The 26,318-nt window shown below is 43.3% G+C and overlaps 1 protein-coding gene and 2 pseudogenes across 2 annotated transcripts in view; all 3 read right to left on the bottom strand.

Moving 5' to 3' along the window:
• Nucleotides 1–6,095, bottom strand: part of ADGRE2 (adhesion G protein-coupled receptor E2) — a 75,017-nt gene extending 68,922 nt beyond the window's left edge. The window contains exons 1-4 of the mRNA XM_043467103.1: nucleotides 6,030–6,095; nucleotides 2,811–2,864; nucleotides 2,379–2,498; nucleotides 1,684–1,839 (exon numbers count right to left, since the gene is read on the bottom strand). Coding sequence (XP_043323038.1) covers nucleotides 1,684–1,839; nucleotides 2,379–2,498; nucleotides 2,811–2,864; nucleotides 6,030–6,060 — 361 coding nt within the window. The 5' untranslated portion in view covers nucleotides 6,061–6,095. The remainder of the gene's footprint in view (nucleotides 1–1,683; nucleotides 1,840–2,378; nucleotides 2,499–2,810; nucleotides 2,865–6,029) is intronic.
• A 6,072-nt stretch (nucleotides 6,096–12,167) lies between these two features.
• On the bottom strand, nucleotides 12,168–17,678 carry LOC122440969 (annotated as a pseudogene).
• An 875-nt stretch (nucleotides 17,679–18,553) lies between these two features.
• LOC122440967 overlaps nucleotides 18,554–26,318 on the bottom strand; it is a 9,188-nt pseudogene continuing 1,423 nt past the window's right edge. The window contains exon 3 of the transcript XR_006269167.1: nucleotides 18,554–19,648. The product of XR_006269167.1 is annotated as an uncharacterized LOC122440967 (transcript). The remainder of the gene's footprint in view (nucleotides 19,649–26,318) is intronic.

Raw genomic sequence — 26,318 nt, 5'->3', positions numbered from 1 at the left:
GGGTGGGATATTTCAAAAGAACAGCATGTATACTATCTATGGTGAAACAGATCACCAGCCCAGGTGGGATGCATGAGACAAGTGCTCGGGCCTGGTGCACTGGGAAGACCCAGAGGAATCGGGTGAGAGGGAGGTGGGAGGGGGGATCGGGATGGGGAATACGTGTAAATCCATGGTGTGTGATTCATATCAATGTATGACAAAACCCACTGGAAAAAAAAAAAATAAAAAAAAACTGAAAAAAAAAAAAATACAATCCAGCTAAGCCTGTCTCAGATCTAGGTCTTCAGGCAGAAGGTTTTGATGCCAACCAGCAGGCGGCTATCTCCCTGTCATCCACCTTGAGGTCTGTTGAGGTCCTCTCCCACTTTAGTCTTCTACATCTATGTCTCTGGAGGGTCTCACAACAATGGGTGAGCAGCCCGCTTAGTACAGACACACTGAGTAGGATCAATGATCACCACATGCAGTTGTGCAGGTTGCTCACTGCACAAGAGTATCTGGCCAATGACACAAATTGGGGGAAGAACGTTGACTCAATCTCCATTCCCCAAACACACAGTCGGCCTGCAGATGAGGGACCTTTACTAATTTAATGAAGGCTCTGTCATCTGACCAGGTCATGAGTTCAAGCACAACAGCCACCCACTGAGGCTGCTACGGGTTGGCAGAGACTCCACACAGGTGCAGGTCCCCTCTTCCCTCCCACCAGGGAGGCTCTGCTGCCCTCTGTCTGCAGGGCAGGAGGGAAGGGACTGGGCCCCAAGGTTGCTGGCTTTTCTCCCTGCAGCGGGGTGGGTCAAATAACACTCTTCAGAGTCCTCTGAACCCTGAGCTCAGCATCCTTCTCACCTCTCACCCTCACTCTCCTCCCCTCCCCATCCGCAGTATTCAGGTCTATCCCTCTTCATGGACCCCTCTCTGGAGTCCTGTCTGACCCACTTCTGACCCCCTGCCCCTTTCTCTACTTGCCTGCTCCCCCTGGAAGTGGGGCAAAGCCTGGTGATGTGTGGAGGCCATGCTCCTCCTGGTCCTGGTGAAGGAGGGGATGGACCAGGACAGCTGCTCCTGAGCACCCACCCTGGGCACAGCCCCCAGGGATGCCCATCCTGGAGAGGATGTGTTAGATCATGATGACCATAATTTAAAAGCCCAGCAGCCATCAGTGTTTTGTGCTTTGTGACCTCATATACCTTTTAGCAATTCTATGAGGTAAACACCATAATTCCCCCCAACTTTTTATTGTTAGATAAGCTGGGGCACAGAGATTATAGTTAGGTAAGCTGGGGCACAGAGAGAGGTGAAGCAACTTGTCCAGATCACATAGTGATCTTGACAAAGCTGCTTTTGGTTTTATTTGTGCTAGATAGGCATACCTAAAAAAGGAAACAGAAAATCACAATAATATTATCACATCTCCCATGTTAACAGTGATTTCTGAATAAGTATCCTGGCCAGTGTCACACATGCAGCTCTCAGGTGGCAAAGCCAGGACCTGGGTCCCTGGCTCGTATCATCTGTCTCTCTGTGCAGGTGGGACAGGTACCTGTAAACTGTCCCAACTCAGACCTGGGTGCTACACCTGTAACCAAGGTCCTGTCCCCTGGGTGCTTCAGATATGACTCAGCATTTTGGACCTGAAACCTCAAGAATGAGAGGCGGAAAATGCAGCATCATTCTTACCTCGACATGTGTTCTCACTCTCATTACGGAATATTGTTGCCCCAGAAGTAGGCTCAAATCCTGGGCTGCATGTGCAGTGGTATCCCCCTTCTGTGTTCTGGCAGTCTGCTGAACTTCCACAGTACACTGGTGAGGGTGGCCCACACTCATTGATGTCTGGAACACAACAAGGCAAAGGGTCAGCTCCCAAAGATGTGTGTCCCCTCAAGACAGAGATCCCCATCCCCTACCTGACTCTGCAGCACTGGGCCTGATACATAATCCATGTCTTTTTGGAAAGATTTAGACTCTTGGTCAATACCGCTGAGTCTAGGATGCAGCTGGAACAAGCCATCCCTGAAGCCTGTGCAGTCAGCTCTGATCTTCCTAGCCCTCTGACTGGCACCCCAGACTGGGACACAATGGGCAGTGCTGAAGTGGGGAGTGGGTAGAAGCTCTGCATCTCCCTCCTCAGTCCTGAAAGGACAAACCGAGGCCCAGACTTCAGACTCCTGGAGATCTAGCTCCTCTCCAGGAAGCCAGGATTAGTCATGTCTCATCTCTCCACCTTTGTATCTTTTTGTTTTTATTTTTTCTGTGCTTGACAGTTCTGAGGACAAAGCCTGAGGCACCCATTGAATACCCATGTCTCCCATGGGTACTGGGCTGTACCACACATTCTCTGCATGTCCTGCCACCACCCCAAGTCTCCGTACCATCACAGCTCTCCAAGGGGTCCGTGAAGATGTCCCCAGAGGAAGAAATGAATCCTGGATCACAGCGGCAGGCGTTGCCATTGACACATGAGGATTTCGGAGGGCACCGCAGAGCACAGGCTGTGGGGGGCAGAGATGGGGATGGAGACCATCATCAGAAGTTCCATAGAATGAAAGAAAGCTGTCATCTGGGGGTCCATGGGCAGAAGAAGGAAGCATGAATGGGGGGAAGGGAGGGAGGAAGGGGGAGAGATGATGCTATCCAAAGGGGAAGAGCTCAGAACACTCTGGGCACTTGGGGAGAAGAAACAACTTCTCTTGTTCCCAGAGAACCATTTCTGAACCTCACTTGAAAAATAAGTCTCCTTCTCTCCTTTGTTGGTGAGAGAACCCAGACCCTGGCATGCATTCTCCACCTTCCCCCAGACTCACCTTTACTGTTCTGGGCTGTAGGTCCCATTGGAAACAGCAGCAGCACCAAGAGTCCTGGGGCAGAAAGACAGAGATGACAAAGATAGGAAAATGGAGCTTCAGTTTCAACCCTTTCCATGTGGCCATTGCCTCCTGGGGAGATGGTGGTGTCCCTGCTGCCCACCACTTTCCAGCAGCCTCCCCAAGGTTCCTGTGCTTTGCACAGAACCGAGGGCTCTGCCTTTCCCCTGCATCTCCTGGGACTCCCCAAAGAATCAGTTACTGACAGGCACAGCCCTCATGGAACCACAGGTGCTAGATGTAAAGGGACAGAGTATACACAGAGAGCTGATGACAAGGACACATCTTAGAAACTCCAACCTCTCCCAAATGAGGGGCATATTTGAAGAGGGAAGAAAGTCCTTGGCATGGGGTGCCTTTGCCCATACTCAGGTTCTTTGTCCTCTGGCAGTGGCTGAAATCTCTCTGGATTTCTCTCCAGGATGGTTTCTCCTGTTGAAGTTACATGTTTCAGGACACATAGAAAGAGCATGGATATTGCAGTTAGACAGTCCAAGTTTGGAGTTAGACAGTCCAAGCCCTCCCTCATGATGATGTCAGCAGGACATGGAACCTTGGAATCAGGAGAGGGTGAGGACAGGTAGATATGAGAACTAAGGTATCTGCAGGTAGATCCAGTCTCCCCTGGATAAGCGGCCTCTCTAGGTTCAGCAGCCGTGGCTGCTGTGGTTCCCTGCAGATGAGCTCCTGACCTTTCTGTAGTGCACTGAGGTCACAGCTCCTCCCCTCAGTCTCAGTCCAACCCTGAAATGAATCTCTGACAGCAGTAGGCTTTGTGATATGAAACCAGTGTGGCTGTAAAGTGTTGAAGTCTACCCTACAGTCAGTACCCAGTCTGTCATCCCATCCAAGTGAGCAGATGAACCCTAAGAAATTCTTTTCAGAGCTGTGTGCCTTACAGGATCTTTCTTCTTGGGCAAAGATAAAAAAGAATTCCTCTTCCAGGTGGTACTGCCATTTCAACACTGTTATGTGACAGAGGATCCTGGTGGAGAATGGATTTGAAGACCCAAGTCTGCATACAAACTTTCACTTGGTGGCCACGTGTCTTTGGAAATGCCACCTGTCCTTTGAAGCACAATTTCACCAATGAAAAATGAGCTGTTGTTCTTCAGTTGCTAAGTCATGTCCAACTATTTGTGGCCCTGTAGACTGCAGCACATCAGGCTCCTCTGTCCTCCACTACCTCCCAGAGTTTGCTCAAACTCACATCCATTGAGTCAATGATGCTATCTAACCATTTCCTCTTCTATTGCCCTCTCCTCCTCATGCCCTCAGTTTTTCCCAGCATCAGGGTTTTTTCCAGAGTGTCAGCTCTTTGCATCAGGTAGCCTGAGTATTGGAGCTTCAGCTTCAGCATCAGTCCTTTCAGTGAATATTCAGAATTGATTTACTTTAGAACTGACTGGTTTGATTTACTGCAATGGCAGTAATAGCATAATAGCATGAGCTTTACTGCAGTTTTAGATGACTGAAGACTAATAAGGTTTAGTTGATATTATGGTTAATTTTATGTAGCAATGTGGCTGGGCCGCTGTACCCACATATTTGGTCCCACACTATTCTAGACATTGCTGTGAAGGTGTTACATGAACTAGCATCGTTTGGTAGGAAAAATCATTTCTTTCATCTTTATCTTATATTGGACCATAGTTGATTAACAATGTTGTGTTACTTTTAGGTGTATAGCAAAGTGATTCAGTTATACATATACATGTATCTGTTCTTTTACAAATTTTTTTCCCATTTAGGCTATTACAGAATATTAAGCAGAGTTCCCTGTGCTAGGCAGTAGGTTCTTGTTGATTATCTATTTTAAATATAGCAGTGGGTACATGTGAATCCCCAACTCCCAATCTATCTCTCATCCCCCCCTTCCCCCCATAATCATAAACTTATTTCCTAAGTCAGTGAGTCTGTTTCTGAGTTAACATTTCAATCAGTAGACTCTGAATAAAGCACATTACCCTCCATAATCTGGGTGAACTTCATCCAATCAGTTGAAGGCCTAAGAGGAAAAAAAAAATTGACCTCTTTGAAGAAAAAAAAAAATCACTTCTGGAGGCCCTCAAACATGAGATGCAACATCAGGTCATCCTGGGTTTCCAGTGTGCTGCTGGTCCTTGGGATTTTTGGACTTTCCAACCTCCACAATCTCATGAATCAGTTTCTTAAATAAAATCCTTTCTCACCTCTATAGATTCATCCTATTGGTTCTGTTCCTCTTGAGAACCTGGGCTAATACATGTGGTAAAATTAGAAATCTTTGTTAAGTTTCACTAGGAATACATTTCACCAACTTGGGACTTCCCTGGTAGTCCAATAGGCAAGAATCTGCCTCCCAATGCAGGGGATACAGGTTCGATTCCTGGTCCAGAAGGTCCCACATGCTGTGGAACAACTTTACCCCATGGGCCACAGCTACTGAACCCCACACACCTAGAGCCCATGCTCTGCAACCACAGGAGCCACCAGAGTTTGGAGGAGAGTGGATTCGTATAAATGTATGGCTGAGTCCCTTTGCTGTCCACCTGAAACTATCATAACATTGTTAATCGGCTATGAAAAGTAAAAGTAAAAGTTGCTCAGTTGTGTCCGACTCTTTGGACCCTATGGACTATACAGTCCATGACATTCTCCAGGCCAGAATAGTGGAGTGGGTAGCCTTTCCCTTCTCCCGGGAATCTTCCCAACCCAGGGATCAAACCCAGGTCTCCCACATTGCTTGCGATTCTTTACCAGTTGAGCCACAATGGAAGCCCAAGAATACTGGAGTGGCTAGCCTATCCCTTAATCAGCTATATGCCAATATGAAATAAGAAGTTTTTAAAAAGAGAGAGTTGCCACAAAAATGAGAAGCCCGTGCACTGCAACCAAGAGGAGCCCACATGCACAGCAAACAGAGAAAGCCCATGTACAACAGTGAAGTCCCAGCACAACCAAAAATATAAATTAATTAACTAATTAAAAGCTTCACCAATTTTCTCCTTTGAGAACTTAACATAATTGAGTTAATACCCTTCTTAAATTCCTTCCCTGCTTTCCTTTGTAAAGATAGTGGGAAAACCAGAAACAAAGCAAAAGCCTCTAAAAGTAAAGAACAGAGAAAATTCTCAGACAGCTTTAGTTGTCTGACTCCATCGTTACAATTCTACTTACCTGAAAGCAGACTTAGATACCTGTTTCTCATGGTGCAGAGACCAGCAAGCCCAGCCACAGAAGATGTCTTATCTTCCTCTGTGTGTGGGGGAGGGACTTCTGGCTTTCAGTATGACTTCTGCTTTTCACGGGGCTCTTCTGGGTGGCACTAGTGGTAAAGAACCTACCTGCCAACGCAGGAGACTGAAGAGACATGAGGTCGATAGCTGTGTTGGGAAGACTCCCTGGAGGAGGGCATGGCCTGCCGGGAAAATCCTGTGGACAGAGGAGCCTGGCAGGCTACAGCCCATAGGGTCACAAAGAGTCAGACATGACTGAAGCGACTTGGCACACACGCATGCTGCTTTTCATAATCTAATGGGAAATCACTGGTCTGGATGTTTCTTTCCCCTGTTTTGCCTGATGATTACTTCTCTGAAATTTCTAAGCATTTTTTTTTTTTAAATTTCTAAGCATTTGCATAGCATTACTGGTATTTGTACTGCAAGACTCTTCAAAAGTGGTTTTTATATTGTTTTGATATATGAAGACCTCCTATATCAAACATGAAGATTCATTTTATTTGTCTTTTTGCATGTATGAAGACCTTGGTTCAGAGTGAATATAGAATTATTTATTTGCTATATATTAACTGTGAGGCGAGCAGAAGTAACACAACTTAGATTAGGAGTAGGCCTTCCTACTATCAGGTAGTTTTCGCTTAACAATTACCACTGTTTGCCAGTTAGGACCAATTAGCTTTCACCGATGTTTGCCAATTAGGAAATTAGGAACGGGGCGGAAACCCCCAGGAAAGTCCCGCGCGCGCGAAAGTATTGACCAATGAAGTTGTTTTGCAAACGTGTAACCAATCCGCTTCTCACCCTATAAAATTGTGTAACAGCCTGGGCTCGGGGCTCTCTGACTCGCACCACTGCGTTGGTTGCGGGCGGAGAGTCCTGGCTCGAGTCAGTAATAAACTTCCCTTCCTGCGAGTTGCATTGTCTTGGAGGCCTTCTCTCTTCCCGCTTGGGGATTCGGACATCGGGCATAACATTTGGGGGCTCGCCTGGGATCCCTTTGCCGGGGGAAGAGAACACTTCCAGGACAGAGGGGAAGGATAGATAATAGCACCGGTGCTCAGGAAAACTCAGGGGGCCCCAAAACCCAGTGCTGTGTTGTCAGCTGTCCGTGTGTTTGTCTTTGGCTCTCCGTGTTTGTGTGTGTGCTGGCATTGTCTCAGGCAGGACAGGAAGTCCAGAGTAAAACCGGGGCCCTTCTGTAAAGCAGGGAGGTATCTGGCACAGGAGAAAGCTTTCTCTAGCCAGCGTAAGGCCGAGGCCAGCGAGCGCACTGGAAGGCAGCCAGCTCTGTGGGAAGGAGAGTTCCTCTCCTGATCCCAAGTCTGGTCTGGTCAGGGGGCCCGAAAACCCAGTGCTGTGTTGTCGGCTGATGTTTGTCTGTCTGTGTGTTTGTCTTTGGCTCTCCGTGTTTGTCCGTGTTTGTGTGTGTGCCAGCATTGTCTCTGGTTTTTAATTAGACTCTTTTCAGGCAGGCAGGCAGGAGTTTCAGTGAACAGGCGAATGGTTGTGGGGCAATTGATGAGTCCTGGCCAGGGCTACACTCTGGCGGACTCTGAAGGCCCTACAATAAGTGAGCCTCAGTAACTAGAGCCCAACCAGGTGAAACTCTCCTTTCACTATGATTGTCAGCAGCTGTTGCAGGAGCAAATTCTGGCAGAAGCGTGGAAACGGGTCCCAGGGGCCGACAGGAGGCCAACCGCCCAGCCTCATCTCGTGGACAAGGGGTTTCCTCTGTTGCGGCCTAACTGGGATTTTGAGCGAGCGGAAGGTAGGGAGCATCTCCGACTGTACCGCCAGACTCTGATGGCTGGCCTGCGGGCCACAGCAAGAAAGCCGATTTAGTAAGGCAAGAGCCCACTGAGAGCCTGGCAGCCTTCCTAGAGAGGCTAATGGAAGCTTTCAGGCAATATAAACCTATGGACCCCCAGGCTGAGGAGTCATGTGCTGCAGTCCTGTTAGCATTTGTAAATCAGGCAGCCCCAGATATTAGGAAGAAATTACAAAAGATAGAGGGATTGGGAGAACAGACGATACAGGATTTATTGAAAGCAGCTGAAAAGGTATTTAATAATAGGGAGACCCCAGAAGAAAGGGAAGAACGAATTCGACAGGAGGAAAGGGAATTAGCTGAGAAGATCAGGAAAGATAGAACGAGGGAAAACCGGAAGAACCAGAGGGAGCTAGCCCAGATTCTTTTTGCAGGGATAAAAGCCGGAACAGAATTGAGGGAACCTGGATGGGAGAAAAACAGAAACCGAAAAGGCAGGCCCTAAAGAAAGATCAGTGCGCCTACTGCAGAGAACAGGGGCACTGGAAAAATGAGTGCCCTAAGAGGGACCTGAGGAGAGGTACGACCCAGTGAGAGAGAATCTCCCCTGGAACTCGAGTTCTATATGCGGGGGAAGACAGTGACTAGGGGAGTCAAGACTCAGCACCCCTCCCCAAGTCCTGGGTAAGGAAAAGTAGAATTGCAGTCATGAGGAACTGGAAAATTCTGCTGAAGATTACTCACAGCTGTGGCACTTTACCTTGCTGATCAGTGGTGGGCTATATTGTGAACACCTCTGTCCCTTCTAGAGAGGGGCTTAAGCAGGTGAGAACTCTTGGGGAGAGAGTGGTTAAAGCAGGAAATGGAGAGAAATGAGATCCCATTCCTGTGTCATAGCTAAGATTTTGTGGAAGAAAGGAGAAGCCATTGGGTTTTATTCAGTTAAGCCTACAGAGCTGGGAGAATGACAGTCATGGATGGACTTGGATCCCTAGCCTTAAGAGATGAATAAATACCCGTTGGCCTGGGCTGAAACGGCAGGGATGGGACTGGCCAAACAGACATCCAGTCGTCATCGATCTAAAGGCCTAGGCAACTCCTGTGAGGGTGAGACAGTACCCCATGAGCCAGGAAGCTCGGCGGGGGATCACTCCCCACATTCGACGTCTCATGGATGCCGGAATTCTCAAGCGGTGTCAATCCCCTTGGAACACCCCCTTACTAAGAAGCCAGGGGGGGACAGATTACCTGCGAGAAGTCAACAAATGGGTGAGTGACATACACCCCACTGTCTCTAACCCGTATACCCTCCTGAGCAGTTTGCTGCCTGAGTACACTTGGTACACTGTGTTGGACTTGAAAGATGCCTTTTTCAGCCTACCCCTGGTGGCCCAGAGCCAGGAGATATTTGCCTTTGAGTGGGCCGAGAGGGAAGGCCAACCGGTAATCCCACAGAGGTTCAAGAGGCTCTGAGTGAGGACCTGCCACCCAGAGGTCCTTTTGCTACACAATTAATAGCCCAGCAAGAGGTCACCTGTTTGGGGTATAAGATCAGGCAGGGGCAAAGGTGGCTAACCCAGGCCATGAAGGCCCAAGACCCCCTGCCAGGTGAGAGTGTTTCTGGGGACTGTTGGATATTGCAGACTGTGGATCATGGGGTTTGCTGAGAAGGCTCGGCCCTTGTATGAGGGAAGTAAAGAGACCCCAAACTGGACTTGGACTGAGCCAATGAAACAGGCTTTCCAGACACTCAGACGGGCCCTACTAGAAGCCCCAGCCCTTGCCCTGCTTAACCCAAATAAGCCATTCCAGCTGTTTGTTACTCCATGATTGCAGCAAGATACTGGCTGAGGCCCTGGCGGCACAAAAAGACTTAACTGATGTACCCCTAGACAACAGTGAGCTAGTATGGTTCACCGATGGGAGCAGCTATGTAAGAGATGGGCAAAGGAAAGCTGGAGCCGCCGAATATGGCTCCGTGAAGTTTTATGCATTGTGTGGCTTTGGTGGGGTCTTAAGTTGTGGTCTGACACACACTGCTGTTGTTCCTCTGGATTTAGTGAAATGCCGTATGCAGGTGGACCCACAGAAGTACAAGGGCATTCTTAATGGATTTTCAGTTACACTCAAAGAGAATGGTTTCCGTGGTTTGGCCAAAGGATGGGCCCCGACCCTCATTGGCTACTCCCTGCAGGGGCTCTGCAAGTTTGGCTTTTATGAAGTACATGCTTGGAGAGGAAAATGCCTATCTGTGGCACACATCACTGTATTTGGCTGCCTCTGCCAGTGCTGAATTCTTTGCTGACAATTAACTTGGACCCGCCTCCTACAGGGGTTCAAGAACTCCCCTAGTGAGGCTCTGAGTGAGGCTATGGAAGCTGCTAAAGTTCAAATTCAAACCCAACCAGGTTATGGTAACACTCTGAGGGATGCAGCTCCCAAAATGTATAAGGAAGAAGGCTTAAAGGCGTTCTACAAGGGGGGTTGCTCCTCTTTGGATGAGACAGATACCATGAAGTTTGCCTGCTTTGCCGATTCCGTGGTGTCTGTGTTGAATAAGGAGAAGGGTAGCAGTGCCTCTCAGATCCTCAAGAGACTTGGATTTAGAGGTGTATGGAAGTGTTCTGACTGCACTACAGTGGTTTTGGTAGACCCGAGTGTGGCGCAACCCACAGGGCCAAGTACCTCAGATATGGGTGAACCAAGCTTTACTATCTCTGCAAGGCCAAGGGCTTTCCTCCCTATGAGCTGCTGTAGATGACTTGATTTTTCAACAGGGTAGGGTCTGCGAGGTTTCTATGCACACCATAAAAGAGTGGTAAGAGAATCAAGCAGTCATTTAGAGAAGTCTTTGACTTCCTTGTCTGAGGTGGTCTTGATTAGAAAGAGAGAACGGGAAGCCTAGCAGAGATGGTTTGAGTCTTGTTTTCGACTACCTTAATTTCCACCCTCCTGGGTCCACTTATAGTGTCAGCGGCCCAAGATGGAAAAGAGGAAGATTCCTCTACTTGAACAACAGACAGGGGGGAATGTGAGGTGAGCAGAAGTAACACAACTTAGATTAGGAGTAGGCCTTCCTACTATCAGGTAGTTTTCGCTTAACAATGACCACTGTTTGCCAATTAGGACCAATTAGCTTTCACCGATGTTTGCCAATTAGGAAATTAGGAACGGGGCGGAAACCCCCAGGAAAGTCCCGCGCGCGCGAAAGTATTGACCAATGAAATTGCTTTGCAAACGTGTAACCAATCCGCTTCTCACCCTATAAATTTGTGTAACAGCTTGGGCTCGGGGCTCTCTGACTCGCACCACTGCGTTGGTTGCGGGCGGAGAGTCCTGGCTCGAGTCAGTAATAAACTTCCCTTCCTGCGAGTTGCATTGTCTTGGAGGCCTTCTCTCTTCCCGCTTGGGGATTCGGACATCGGGCATAACATTAACAGATTAAAAAATTTCTTTTGTGTACACATTTGGTTTTATTGTAACCAAGCAACTTGTACACTTTGAACATTTAAAACAGCATCGTCTTTCCTTTCCAGTGAAACAAAAAGAAAAGTTTACAAATAAACAGGAGCAAAATTACAATAGAGAATTTCAATTGCAAATAAGATCCTACAGGTTCTGCTGATTCTCCCATCAAGTGGCAGGGCTCAAGTCATCATTAGGAGATAATTTTATTTTGAAAGTGTCATCTTAAACTGCAAGGATTTCCATTAAACATCACAATTAAACATGCCAAAGGAGAAGCCATGTTATCAAAATGCCCACTTAACCCACCCAAACATCCGAAACCCACCCTTTGCTAACCTTCTATAAACCCCATTTTGAAAGTATTTTTTCTTTTTTTAAACAAGAGAAAGTAGACAGATACATGTTGGTAAATGCTAACTGTCCATATTCATATAGAGACAGAGTGTAATCTCTGAGCCCATTATACAGAGAAGGGAGGAAAAAAGCTAGAATTCTATGCATTACTACACAGGGGCCTAGCACCCTCCAGTTTCCAGCAGAGCTAAGGGAGCAGAAGGTTTTTTGTTTTTTTCCCACAGAGCATGGTGGTATTGATTTCATAAAGATTTTGTTGAGGCAACAAGGGATAAAAATGAATTTGGAACAGAAGTGGGTAGAGATTCTTTACCCATTGAATTCTGCTCAAGGTATTCCCCCCCGCCAAATAAGTTGTGAACCATGGTATAAAGGAGAAAAGAGACTTTAAAAACAGGGTGACAGAGAACAAGAGGAGAAAAGGGGGAAAAAAAAAAAAAGACTGGAACTTGCTCCCAAGGACTGGAGAAAATAAAAAAAGGTTGGAATCCATTAGTGTTCCTTTCATTAGTCATCTATCTTATTCTTCATCTTCCTCTCCTTCCTCCCCCTCATCTTCTTCACCTTCATCCTCATCCCCTTCTTCATCAATATCTTCCAATCCTTCTTCCTCTTCATCATCGTTGTCTTCTTCTCCTTCCTCTTCCTCATCATCCATGTCAGGAACCAAGTAGTACTGTAATGGATTTGGCAAATATCATCTGTGGATTACCTCTCCTAACTCATCTGCACCTGCAGCAGAATGATCAGTAAACCAGGTGAAGAAGCTTTCTGGTTCCTGATGCTGTCTCTCCCTGCTGGCTTTATTCTGTGTTTGACCTGATCATTTCATCAAATCCTTTCTAGATTTCCATTTGATTTCAGTAGACTTTGAAGATGGATCACCACTTCCATTGAGATGAAATTCTTTGGAGAAAATTTTATTTTCAAAGTAAGGGTTTTCATCAAAGTAAAAATCTATTCTGTAACCTGATTTAATGTTTTCAAATTCTGTCACTTTGACTCTTGTCAAATAATGTAGTGCCTCTTCATTCTCCTCCCCAAGCTGTGCAGACACTTGTGGATGGTTATCAGATGTTGTTACCCCAAATTTTGGGATTTTTGCCATCAATTCTGACCTCTTTTGAAAAAATGGTTGGTGGAGTTTGTTCTATTGCTATTCTACTTTCAAAATCTCCTCACTGGCTTGTTCATTAAGTCTATCTCACTTTGCACTTCGTCAACATGTTCACTTGCTTCTTGCTATTCTTTTTCTTCCTTTAGCAAATTTGAAGAAGCAGATGCTTCATCTGGCCTGGAGGCAGGAGTCCGCCTTGCTTTCTTTGGTTTCTTAGCTTGTGGTGGAAGTGAAGACTGATGGGGGCCATGCTGGGTAAAAAAAGCCAAGAATCCTCCCAGGGGAGGAGAGAGGTACTGCAAGCTCAGAGAACTCAGACTTTTTTATTTTTAAGTTTTATTTTGAAATATAGATTAAGAGGAAGTTGCAAAATAGTGCCAAGTGGTCCTGTGTAATCTTCACTCATTTCCCCACAAAGATTACATTTTTATATAATGATTGTCCAATATTTAAATGAAGAAACTGACATTGGTACAATGTGTGTGTGTAATTCCATGTCATTTTCATATTTGTAGATTCCTGCAACTGTCAATGCAACCAAGATCTATCAGTATTCCAACACCACAAAGATTTCCGTCATGTCACTCCAGCATCTCTAAACCGTGGCAGGTCTAAAACTAAGGATTTCATTATTCTACAAAGCTCAACATATTCTGAGATCCATATTTGATGATGAAAGAAAATATTCTTAATATGTTTTTAAAAATAAGAAAAATATATCCCTGAAATTTTCTGGAAGTCTGTGTGATGGAATTATGATAATTTTCTTTGTTTGCACTTTTTAACTTTTACTGTTTTCTATATGGCCATGATTATCAATTCTGCTAGAGCTGCCACAACAAAATATAGACCGAGTGTCTCAAAGAGCTGAAACTTATTTTCTCACAGTTCTGGGGCTGGATGTCCAAGATCAAGTACTGGTAGGGGTGGTTTCTGATGAAAGCTCTCTCTGGGCTTGTACCTGGCCCCATTCTCACTGTGTCCTCATATGACCCTTTCCCAGCTAGGTGGAAAGGCAGTGATCACTGGTGTCCTCTAGTTCTAAAGCTTGAGCTCTTCACGCTACATCTCTTGGACATGACAACACCGATGTCCTATTCCCTTCACTCTTCCCTTGTCCTCCATTCCCCTGATGAAGTGCTTCTGTGCTGTTCCTTAGTGCCACTGACACCCCCAAATCTCCATACTGTTGTCCATAGTGGCTGTACCAGTTTACATTCCCACCAACATGTAGGAGGGGTCCCTTTTCTCCACATCCTCTCCAGCACTTGTTGTTTGTAGAATTTTTGGTGATGGCCATCCTGACCAGTGTGAGGTGATACTTCTTTGTAGTTTTGATCTGCATGTCTCTAATAATTAGTGATGTTGAGCATCATTCATGTCTTTTTGGCCATCTCTATGTGGGGTATGTGGGGTAGGCTTCCCAGGTGGCTCAGCGGTTAAAGAATGCACCTGCAATGCAGGAGACCCAGGTTCACTCCCTGATTTGGGAAGATCCCCTGGAGGAGGGCATTCCATTCCAGTATTCTTACCTGGAGAATTCCATGGATAGCGGAGCCTGGTGGGCTGTAGTCCATGGGGGTGCAAAGAGCCCCATGTGACTGAAGTGCCTGAGCATATCTTCTTTGGAGAAATAGCTATGTAGATCTTCTGCCCATTTTTTTTTCTTTTATTTTAGTATTGACCTGCATGAGCTGTTTGAATATTTTGGAGATTAATGCCTTGTGGATTGCTTCTCTGGAAAATATTTTCTCCTGTTCTGAAATGGTCGTTTTTTTGAAAAATGTTTTTTTTTTGTCCGTTTATTTGGCTATGTCAGATCTTACAGTTTGTGGTGGGATGTGGGATCTTTATTGCATCATGTGGGATATTTCGCTGCAACGTGGGTTCAGTAGTTGCATGTGGGCTCAGTTGCCCCCAGCATGTGAAATCATAGTTCCCTGACCAGGGGTTGAACCCACTTCTCCAGCATTAACCACTGGACCACCAGGGGTCAAAAAAGATATTGCTACAATTTACATTAAGAAGTGTTCTGCCTATGTTTTCCTCTAAGAGTCATACTATTTGGCCTTACATTTAGGTGTTTAAACCACTTGAGTTAATTTTTCTGAATGGTGTTTTTTTCACGTGGCTGTCCAGTTTCTCAGCACCACTTACTGAAGAGACTGTCTCTTCTCCATTGTATATTTTTGCCTCCTTTTTCATAGAGTACACAACCACAGGTGTGTGAGTTTATCTCTGGACTTTCTACCCTGTTCCATTGGGGGTATATTTCTGTTTTTGTTCTAGTAGCATACTGCTTTTAGTAACTGTAGATTTTTAGTATAGTCTGATTTCAGGGACCCTCATCCCTCTAGTTCTGTTTTCTTTCTCAAGATTGCTCTTGCTGTTTCATACAAATTAACTTTTTTCTGTTTTAGTTTTGTGAAAAAGGCCATATAAGACAAACCTACAGTTAGCAACGTACTTAACAGTGAAAAGCTGAGAGCACTTTCTTTAATTAAGAAAATTAAGATGAATCCTCTTAATCATTTCTGTAAGAGTCATATCATTTTTTTGTGTGTGTGTGTGCACTGTATATGTGAACCAGTGTTCCTGATGGTATCTTTGTGCATGATCTTTTCTTAGAGTTTAGGCTTCTTTGTTGTCTATCAGCTCTCTCTGGGTTCAAGGAAAGACATGACTTTGTAGTTTGTATGATTATTTCTCATTACTAGTGTGGTGCTACCCGTTTCCATTTTCTATTTTCTAGCCAGAACTGTAAGTATTCTCTATTTTCTTCTATATTTGAATAATTTTGTTTTATTTCTAAGTTTTAAACTTTAAACCATCAGCGTATAGCCATGCAAATTCATATATTTATAAGGTATCTATTTACTAAGTTAGTTTTCTATTAAAAAAGACTTTTTTTGTCTACTTAAAAATTCATGAGCATATATATTTTTAAGGAGTTAATAACTGATTATAAATTTGTTTATTTTTATGATAGATCTAATTGTAATTTTAAATGGAGAGAATTTGGTACAATGACAGACTAAAATCTTGTATAAGCTATATCTTGAAACCACAGTTTTCAACATAGTGCCACATTATGAAATATTTCACAATACATATACACATATGTATATTTTCCTGCTAATACTTGATTTTCAGTACATCTTCATGAAATATTGAAGATTTTATAGAATATGCTCTATATAATTATAATACTATTATTTCACCCAAGAAAACCATAAGTTTCATAAGTAACTTTAAATATCTGATGCATACTCAAATTATCCCCACTGTCGTCAGAATATTTTATAGCATATATCCAAACCAGAGTCCTACTAAAACTGACATTGAATTTGATTGTCAAGTCACTTTTGGCACTTTGATCTAGCCTTATGAATCTTTTACAAGGATACTGATATTAGAAGAGTTTCCTATAATCTGTAATTGCCTGATTGTTTCCTCATGATGTCATTTAGCTTGTGTGCCTTTCCCCTGTATTTCATGTGTACTGAAAACCTGGTCTCAAAGAACAGGTTCCTGTAAGCTTTGTCTAGAATGGGCCAGAAGGTAAATATTTTTGGCTTTGTGGTCTTGCTCAACTTGATATTGTAAACTGAAAGCAGCTATGGGCAATGAACCAGTGAATGGTGTGGTTAGGATCAAATAAGAGTTTATTTACACAGACAGGCAGCTTTCCAGATTTTCCCTGAAAGTTGTAGTTTGCCAAACCTTGGGGTAAAGGCTGGATTAGCTTTCGGATAGATGTATTTGTCACAATCCTTTATTTATCACAAATGAGATGCTTTAAATGCATGTCTTATCAGGAAATATCCAATGTCACACTGATATTTTTAATGTTGAGATTGATCATTAGTTCATTAGGTGGCTGTCTAATCTAACGTTATTAAAAAAAACACATTGTTCCTTGTAATTAATCAGTAATCTCTTGCAAAATTTTGTGGGATTGACCTATCAACAAAATTTCTCCTAGTGCATTTAGTGGCGATTTACTAAATACTGAAAAGTTATCACGATCTATTTCTGTTATATCTTCTATATTTTTTGACTGGTATTTTACTAATATCTATCCTTCAAGCTAGGCTTCAGCATTACGTGAACTGAGAATTTCCAGATGTTCAAGTTGGGTTTAGAAAAGGCAGAGTGACCAGAGATCAAATTACCAACATTTGCTGGATCATAGATAAAGATAGGAAATTCCTGAAAAACATCTACCTCTATTTCATTGACTATGCCTTTGACTGTGTGGATTGTAACAAACTGGAAAACTCTTCAAGAGATGGGAATAATGAATCATCTTACTTGGCTCCTGAGAAACCTGAATGGGGGTCAAGAAGCAAATGTTAGAACCCTGTATGGAACAATTGACTGATTCAGGATTGAGAAATGATTGTGACAGTTTATAAGGCTGCTTATTGTCACTCTTTTTACTTAACTTATACACAGAACACATCATGCTATATGCCAGGCTGGATGAGTTACAAGCTGGAATTAAGTTTTGGGGGAGAAATAGTAACAACCTCAGATATGTGGATGATACCCACTCTAATGACAGAAAGTGAAGAGGAACTAAACAGTCTCTTGATGAAGGTGAAGGAGGAGAGTGAAAAAGCTGGCTTAAAATTCAATATTAAAAAACTAAGATCATGGTATCTGGTCCCATCACTTCATGGCAAATATAAGGGGAAAAAGTGGAAGCAGTGACATATTTCCTCTTTTTAGGCTCTAAAATCACTGTGAATAGTGACTGCAGCCATGAAATTAGAAGACGACTGCTACTTGTCAGGAAAGCTATGACAAACCAATTCAGTGGAGATGAACTTGGGCAAACTCCAGGATATGGTGAGGAACAGGATGGTGAGGGACATCTTCTGACTCCAGGAGATGGTGAGGTAGGCTGCAGTCAATGGGGTCGCAAATAGTCAGACATGGCATATCAATTGAACAACATTGATGAGGCTTCCAGGTAGCACAGTGATAAAGAATCTGCCTACCAGTGCAGGAGATATGGGTTTGATTCCTGGGATGGGAATATCCCCCAGAGAAAAAAATGGCAATCCACTCCAGTATTCTTGCCTTGGAAATCCCATGGACAGAGGAACCTGGTGGGCTGCAGTCCACAGAGCTGAACATGACTTATTGACAAACAACAACACCTGAAGGGCATTTTAAATTTATTATATTATGATCATTTCCAGTCATTTCCCATTTGGTTTAAAGAGCTACAAAGGGGTCAGTGGGTGTTTGTAGGACATTTATTGTAGGTGAAATCTTTTGGTTTAGATCTTGCTTAGGTAACATTCTGAGAAAGAACTAATTTGTTATATATGTAAACAAAACAAAACTGTGCAGTAACAATATACAATTTTTTTTTTATCCAGTTCAGCTTATAAGATATAAGAATCACAGGGTTCTGATTTTACTCTGATAAAGCATTTTATTTATCATGTAAACTCTGTGAAATTAGAATCTTAATCTCTCTTAATTTAGTGCAGCGCATGGTGAGTAGTAAAATATACTTTTCTAATGAAAATGTTAGTAATCTTTAAAAATAGAGAGTGAAGTTGAAGCATACATGTATGGAGACCAACTGCCCTAGGTTGCCTGTGACTCAAGTTTTTTTTAGGACATAATCCAGAAAAATCTTGGGAAACCATATCCGTTGTTTACCCTCCGTGTAGGGTTTGACCTTATTTCCTATCTTACTACATTTTAAGATAGACTTCTTCTTTTTTTTTTTGACTTTCATACTGGTTATTTTTTAATTCTGTCAGTGAGCAGCATTTCCCAGTTTACCTCCCCCCGCAAGAAAACTAAGTTCTTGGCAGCTCCATCAGTTGGGATTGCGGGATGCCTCTGAGATCAGAGTCCATGCAGCATGGGTATCAGGTGGGCGCACTGGAGGGTCAGGAAGGCTGGGTCTGTCCAGTGTCTGGAAGTGGCTGTAGCAGGCGCTCTACCAGCTAGCCCTGACAGCCTCGATATCACTCACCAGGTTCTGGGCCAGGCAGATCCCGAAGATCTGTAGCAAGGCAATGCCTATGAAAATACCAGCCACAATGGTTAAGTTGTCCTGCAACCACTTCTCAAACTGGGGCACACAGCCTTTCGTGTAGATGACAATCTGCTGATCGACTTCTGGTTTTTGCCTGGCATCATAGCCACACTGCGTGTTGATGACATCTTCCGCGGGGTCTTTAGTACAGCAGGAGAAGGGAACGCCGCATCGCTCTCGACTTGCATTGGAATCTGTGCAATTGAAGTAAATATTTAGGTTCCAATCATCAGCTCCAAAAGCCCCACAGCACTGCCAATATTCCTGGGTGAAGTCTATGAGGTTCTGCAAATCTATGTCATCCCTGTATGCTCTGATGTTGTTGTTTATAAAGAAATACAGCTGGTCTTTGATCCAGTCTTTGAAAACAAATGCCAGAACCCCAGCAGTGAGCTCCAGGAAGAAAATAATTCCCAGGAACACAGAAAAAAACTTGAGAAGGAAAGTGTTTTCTCGCAGAGCTCCAATGCACCCAGCAAATCCCAGGATGAACATCACTCCTCCCACCACGAGGAAGAGCCAAACCGGGTCAAAGCCGCCGAGATCGGTGATGGAAGAGATGTTGGACAGAACTCCTTTTTCATTCCACGCCCAGAGACCAATTCCAAGAAATGCTATTCCCAAAAACTTCTCCATCGTCCTCAGCACGACATCAGAGCTGCCAGGACGCCCACCGCCGTCCCCTCCTGGCGCCCTCCCCACGCAGCGAGGCCAGAACCGCTGAGCCCATGGGGACGCTCTGCCTAAGATAGACTTCTGAAGCTCGATTTCTTTGTCATAGACCTTCAATTACAGGAACTTTGTAGGCAAAAAGGTTGAAGCAAGTGATTTAATCCAAGGAAACTGGGGAATTGGGTCATGACTCTTTGACTATGTTGGGAGTGAAGTGAGCATACCATGTGGAGCAGAAAACTAAAATTCTCCAGCAATCTGAATATCAGACATTCCCTTCATGCTTTCTTCCACAGTGGTTCCATGAAGAGTTACTTGTAAAAAACATGAAAAATTGTCTTTTTTTCCCCTACAAAGATGACAGTTCAGAATTTTCTTCATCATTCAGGACAGCAAATTATGTGGATTACTGGTTAATCCAATTCTGAGAAGTGTGAAAAATAATACCTTGTTAGAAAGTAGTCAACTTTTACACTAAAAACTATAAAAGATCATCAAAAGAAGTCAGAGAAGACTCAAAGCAATAGTGTTCATGGGTCAGAAGATAATACAATTAATATGGCGGCATTCCACCAAATTGACCTGTAGATTCAATACAGTCCTTATCAATATCTCAGTTAATTTTTCTCAGAAATTGACAGGCATATCTTTGAATTTACACAGGACTTCATGGGATCCAAAGTAGTTGAAAGATCTTGACAAGCACAAATTGGTAGAGTCAAGTCTCCAAAGTCAAATTTACTAAAATACAACATAAATCAAGATAGAGGACTGGAAGAGCCAAGAAGTCAGACATAAACACTTATTGATGGTAACTTATTTTAACAAGAATGTCAGTACAAGTCACTGGGGAAAGAATAATCTTTTCAATAAGTGATGATGGGACAACTATATAAACATATGCCAAAGGTGGACCTCACAAAAAGTTATGAAACTCATACCATTAAAAAGTTAATTCCAGGGGGGCGGTCCTAAGATGGTGGAGGAATAGGACAGGGAGACCACTTTCTCTCCCACAAATTCATGAAAAGAACATTTGAACGCTGAGCAAATTCCACAAAACAACTTCTGAACGCTGTCAGAGAACATCAGGCAACCAGAAAGTCAGCCCATTGTCTTTGAAAGGAGGTAAGAAAAAATATAAAAGATAAAAAGAGAGGCAAAAGAGGTAGGGATGGAGATCCATCTGGGAAGGGATGGATCTCTTAAAAAAGAGAGAAGTTTCCAAACACCAGGAAACACTCTCACTGGCAAGTCTGTGGTGAGCCTTGAAACCTCAGAGGGCAACATAACCAGGAGGAAAAATGAATAAATAATTAAAACCCACAGATTATGTGCCTAACGGCAACCCCCAGCGGAGAAGCAGCCCCGACTTGCATCCTCCACTAGCAAGAGGGCACTGGACAGGGAGGTGCGGGCTGCATTGCTTAGGGTAAGGACTAGACCTGAATGCCCCGAGGGCAACCTGAGGGAACTAAATTGAGATAGCAACCCAGACTGTGGGATAGCTATCCTGTGATTCCACAAAAAGCCCTAAGCTAAGACACCACCAGGCCCGCTCACAGAACAAAGGACTGAGCAGAGCTAGCTGGCTGCGGACCGGCCCATCCCCCACCAGAGACAGGCAGGCAAGGGCAGCCAGAGCTGGAAGGGGGCAATCACGGCCCCAGAGAGGCATCCTCTACCAAACTGCAAGCAGGCTTCATTGCTAACCAAGACTTCTTGGGATTCTGGACTATCGACATCTGCTGGGAGGGTCCCAGTCAGAGATCAGCTCCCCAGAAGGGACACACGACACACCTGAGAAGGCGTGCCAGGTGTACACCCAGAAAACTGAGTGGCTGGGATGGGGGAGGTGATAAGACGCAGCCCCAAACTGGGGGCGACTGTGTTCGCCAAGCACCTGGTCACCTGAGCTGCTTGGATCTGGGAAGGGCACAAAACGCAGGCCCAACCGAGTCTGCACCTTTGTGGAGTACTCGAGAACCTGACCTGAGTGCCTTAGACCTGGGAAGTGCAGGCAACCCAGGGCCCGCCTCAAGACAGTTCCTGGCAGACCAACCTGGAGCCTGAGCAGTGTAGACAATGAAAGCGCACACGCCGTGAGCAGGGGCAAACCCAGTGTGGCCCAGACACTGCGAGCGCTCCCCACACACGCCAGTGATATTTGTTTGCAGTGCTCCTCCCTCCCCACAGCACGACTGAACAAGTGAGCCTAGATAAGAGACCACCTTCGCCCCCTTGTGTCAGGGCGGAAATTAGACACTGAGGAGACCAGCAAATGGAAGAAGCTAAAATGAACAGAGGGAACTGCTTTGGAAGTGACAGGTGCAATAGATTAAAACCCTGCAGTTAGCACCGACTACATAGAAAGGGGCCTTATATATAGGTCTTCAGAAGTATAAGCCAGATCAAGGAACTATTTGAAAGTGAACTGACCCCACACTGTCCACAACAACACCAGAGAAAGTCCTAGATATGCTTTTACTATTATCATTTTTTAAATTAATTTAAAAAATTTTAAGTCCTCTATTACTCCTTTAATATTAATTTTTATAACTTACTATTACTTTGCAAAAAAAAAAAAAGACCCTATTCTTAAAGCAAACATCATATATACATATATTTTATAATTGTTGTGACTTTGTTTTTTTCATTAATATTGTATGTTTGAGAATCTAACCTCTACCCTAGATTTTTAATCTTTCCTTTTTGGTATTTGTTATCAACTTTGTACCTTTAAGAACCTAGTCTTCAGTACCCTTTTTTACTTGGGAGCGTGATTACTGGCTGGATTGCTCTCTCCCCCTTTGTACTCTCATTTTTCTCCACAGGTCGCCACTATCTCCTCCCTCCCCCGTGTCTTCTCTACCCAACTCGGTGAATCTCTTTGTGTGTTCCTGGCTGTGGGGAACACTGAGGGAACTGATTACTGACTAGATTGTCTCTCTCCTTTTGATTCCCTCTTTTATCCTCCTGGCGACCTCTGTCTCCTTATTCTCTCTTCTCTTCTCTGTGTAACTCCGTGAACATCTCTGAGGGATCCAGACTGTGGAGAGTACATAGGGAAGTGATTACTGGCTAGTTTGTGCTCTCCCCTGTAGATTCCCCTTCTTCTCCTCCTGGTCACCTCTATCTCCCTCCTCCCTCTTCTCTTCTCCGTTTGTGTAGCTCTCCGGGTGTCCCTCACTGAGGAGAATCTTTTCATCATTAACCTAGATGTTTGATCATTGGTGCTGTATAGTTGGAGAAGTCTTGAGGCTACTGTAAGAATAAGACTGAAAAGCAGAGGCAGGAGGCTTAAGTCCAAATCCTGAGAACACCAGAGAACTCCTGATTCCAGGGAACATTAGTCGATAGGAGCCCATCAAATGCCTACATACCTACACTGAAACCAAGCAACACCCAAGGGCCAAAAACTTCCAGAGCAAGACATACCATACAAAAATCTCCAGCAACACAGGAACATAGCTCTGAGCTTCAATATACAGGATGCCCAAAGTCACACCAAACCCACTGACATCTCAAAACTCATTACAGGACACTTCATTGCACTCCAGAGAGAAGAAATCCAGCTCCACCCACGAGAACACTGACGCAAGCTTCCCTAACCAGGAAACCTTGACAAGCCACCTGTCCAACCCCACCCACAGCGAGGAACCTCCACAATAAAGAGGAACCACAAACTGCCAGAATATGGAAAGGCCACCCCAAACACAGCAATATAAACAAGATGAAAAGGCAGAGAAACACCCAGCAGGTAAAGGAAGAGGATAAATGTCCACCAAACCAAGCAAAAGAGGAAGAAACAGGGAATCTACCTGATAAGAATTCCGAATGATAGTGAAAATGATCCAAAATCTTGAAAACAAAATGGAGTTACAGATAAATAGGCTGGAGACAAGGATCGAGAAGATGCAAGAAAGGTTTAACAAAGACCTAGAAGAAATAAAAAAGAGCCAATATATGATGAATAATGAAATAAATGAGATTGAAAACACTCTGGAGGGAACCAACAGAAGAATAACGGAGGCAGAAGATAGGATAAATGAGGTAGAAGATAGAATGGTAGAAATAAATGAAACAGAGAGGAAAAAAGAAAAAAGAATCAAAAGAAATGAGGACAACCTTAGAGACCTCTGGGACAATGTGAAATGCCCCAATATTCAAATCATAGGAGTCTCAGAAGACGAAAACAAAAGGAAGACCATGAGAAAATACTTGAAGAGGTAATAGTTGAAAACTTCCCTAAAATGGGGAAGGAAATAGTGACACAAGTCCAAGAAGTCCAGAGAGCCCCAAACAGGATAAACCCAAGGCGAAACACCCCAAGACACATATTAATCCAATTAACAAAGATCAAACACAAAGAACAAATACTAAAAGCAGCAATGGAAAAACAACAACTAACACACAAAGGGATTCCCCTAAGGATAACAGCTGATCTTTCAATAGAAACTCTTCAGGCCAGAAGGGAATGGCAAGACATATTTCAAGTAATGAAATAAAAAAACCTACAGCCCAGATTACTGTACCCAGCAAGGATCTCATTCAAATATGAAGGAGAAACCAAAAGCTTTACAGACAAGCAAAAGCTGAGAGAATTCAGCACCACCAAACCAGCTCTTCAACAAATGCTAAAGGATTTTCTCTAGAGAGGAAACACAGAAAGGGTGTGTAAACTTGAACCCAAAACAACAAAGTAAATGGCAACGGGATCATACTTATCAATAATTACATTAAATGTAAATGAGTTGAATGCCCCAACCAAAAGACAAAGACTGGCTGAATGGCTACAAGAACAAGACCCATATATACGTTGTCTACAAGAGACCCAGCTCAAAACAAAGGACACATACAGACTACAAGTGAAGAGCTGGAAAAAAATATTCCACACAAACAGAGACCAAAAGAAAGCAGGAGTGGCAATACTCATATCAAGTAAAATAGACTTTGAAACAAAGACTGTGAAATGAGACAAAGAAGGACACTACATAATGATCAAAGGATCAACCCAAGAAGAAGATATAACAATTATAAATATATAAGTACCCAACATAGGAGCACCACAATAGGTAAGGCAAATGCTAACAAGTATGAAAGGGAAAATTAACAATAACACAATGATAGTGGGAGACTTTAATACCTCACTCACACCTATGGATAGATCAACTAAACAGAAAATTAACAAGGAAACACAAACTTTAAATGATACAATAGACCAGTTAGACCTAATTGATATCTATAGGACATTTCACCGCTAAACCATCAATTTCACCGTTTTCTCAAGTGCACATGGAATCTTCTCCAGAATAGATGACATCCTGAGCGATAAATCTAGCCTTGGTAAATTCAAAAAAATTGAAATCATTCCAAGCATCTTTTCTGACCACAATGCAGTAAGATTAGATGCCAATTACAGGAGAAAAACTATTAAAAATTCCCGCATATGGAGGCTGAACAACATGCTGCTGAATAACCAACAAATCACAGAAGAAATAAAAAAAGAAATAAAAATATGCATAGAAATGAGTGAAAATGAAAACACAACAACCCAAAACCTATGGGACACTGTAAAAGCAGTGCTAAGGGGAAGGTTCATAGCAATACAGGCTTACCTCAAGAAACAAGAGAAAAATCAAACAAATAACCTAACTCTACATCAAAACAACTAGAAAAGGAAGAAATGAAGAACTCCAGGGTTAGTAGAAGGAAAGAAATCTTAAGAATCAGGGCAGAAATAAATGCAAAAGAAACAAAAGAGACCATAGCAAAAATCAACAAAACTAAAAGCTGGTTTTTTGGGAAGATAAATAAAAAAGACAAACCATTAGTTAGACTCATCAAGAAACAAAGAGAGAAGAACCAAATCAACAAAATTAGAAACAAAAATGGATAAATCACAACAGACAACACAGAAATCCAAAGGATCATAAAAGACTACTATCAACAACTATATATCAATAAAATGGACAACTTGGAAGAAATGGACAAATTCTTAGAAAAGTGTAACTTTCCAAAACTGAGCCAGGAAGAAATAGAAAATCTAAACAGACCCCTCACAAGCACAGAAACCGAAACTGTAATCAGAAATCTTCCAGCAAACAAAAGCCCAGGACCAGACAGCTTCACAGCTGAATTCTACCAAAAATTTAGAGAAGAGCTAACACCTATCCTACACAAATTCTTCCAGAAAATTGCAGAGGAAGGTACACTTCCAAACTCATTCTATGAGGCTTCCATCACCGTAATATGAAAACCAGACAAAGATGTCACAAATAAAGAAAACTAGAGACCAATATCACTGATGAACGTAGATACAAAAATCCTTAACAAAATGCTAGCAAACAGAATCCAACAACATATGAAAAAGATCATACATCATGATCAAGTGGGCTTTATCCCAGGGATGCAAGGATTCTTCAATATCCACAAATCAATCAATGTAATACACCACATTTACAAATTGAGAGATAAAATCCATATGATTATCTCAATAGATGCAGAAAAAGCCTTTGACAAAATTCAACATCCATTTATGATAAAACTATATTATTATATATATTGTATTGAAAACTACAAAGCCTGTTGAAAGAAATTAGAAGCTTGAAGTAAATAATAAGACATCCTGTGTTTATGGATTGGAACCATCATATATCTCAAAAGTCCCCAAAATAATCTATAGATTCAATACAATCTGTATCAAAATTCTGACATCATTTAACTAATTTTTTGTTAGAAATGGAAAGTTCATCCTATAATCTATAAAGGATTGCATCTG

The sequence above is a fragment of the Cervus canadensis genome, chromosome 4 (genome assembly GCF_019320065.1).
Source record: "Cervus canadensis isolate Bull #8, Minnesota chromosome 4, ASM1932006v1, whole genome shotgun sequence".
NCBI lineage: Eukaryota > Metazoa > Chordata > Mammalia > Artiodactyla > Cervidae > Cervus > Cervus canadensis.
This window is presented reverse-complemented; position numbering and strand designations above follow the sequence as displayed.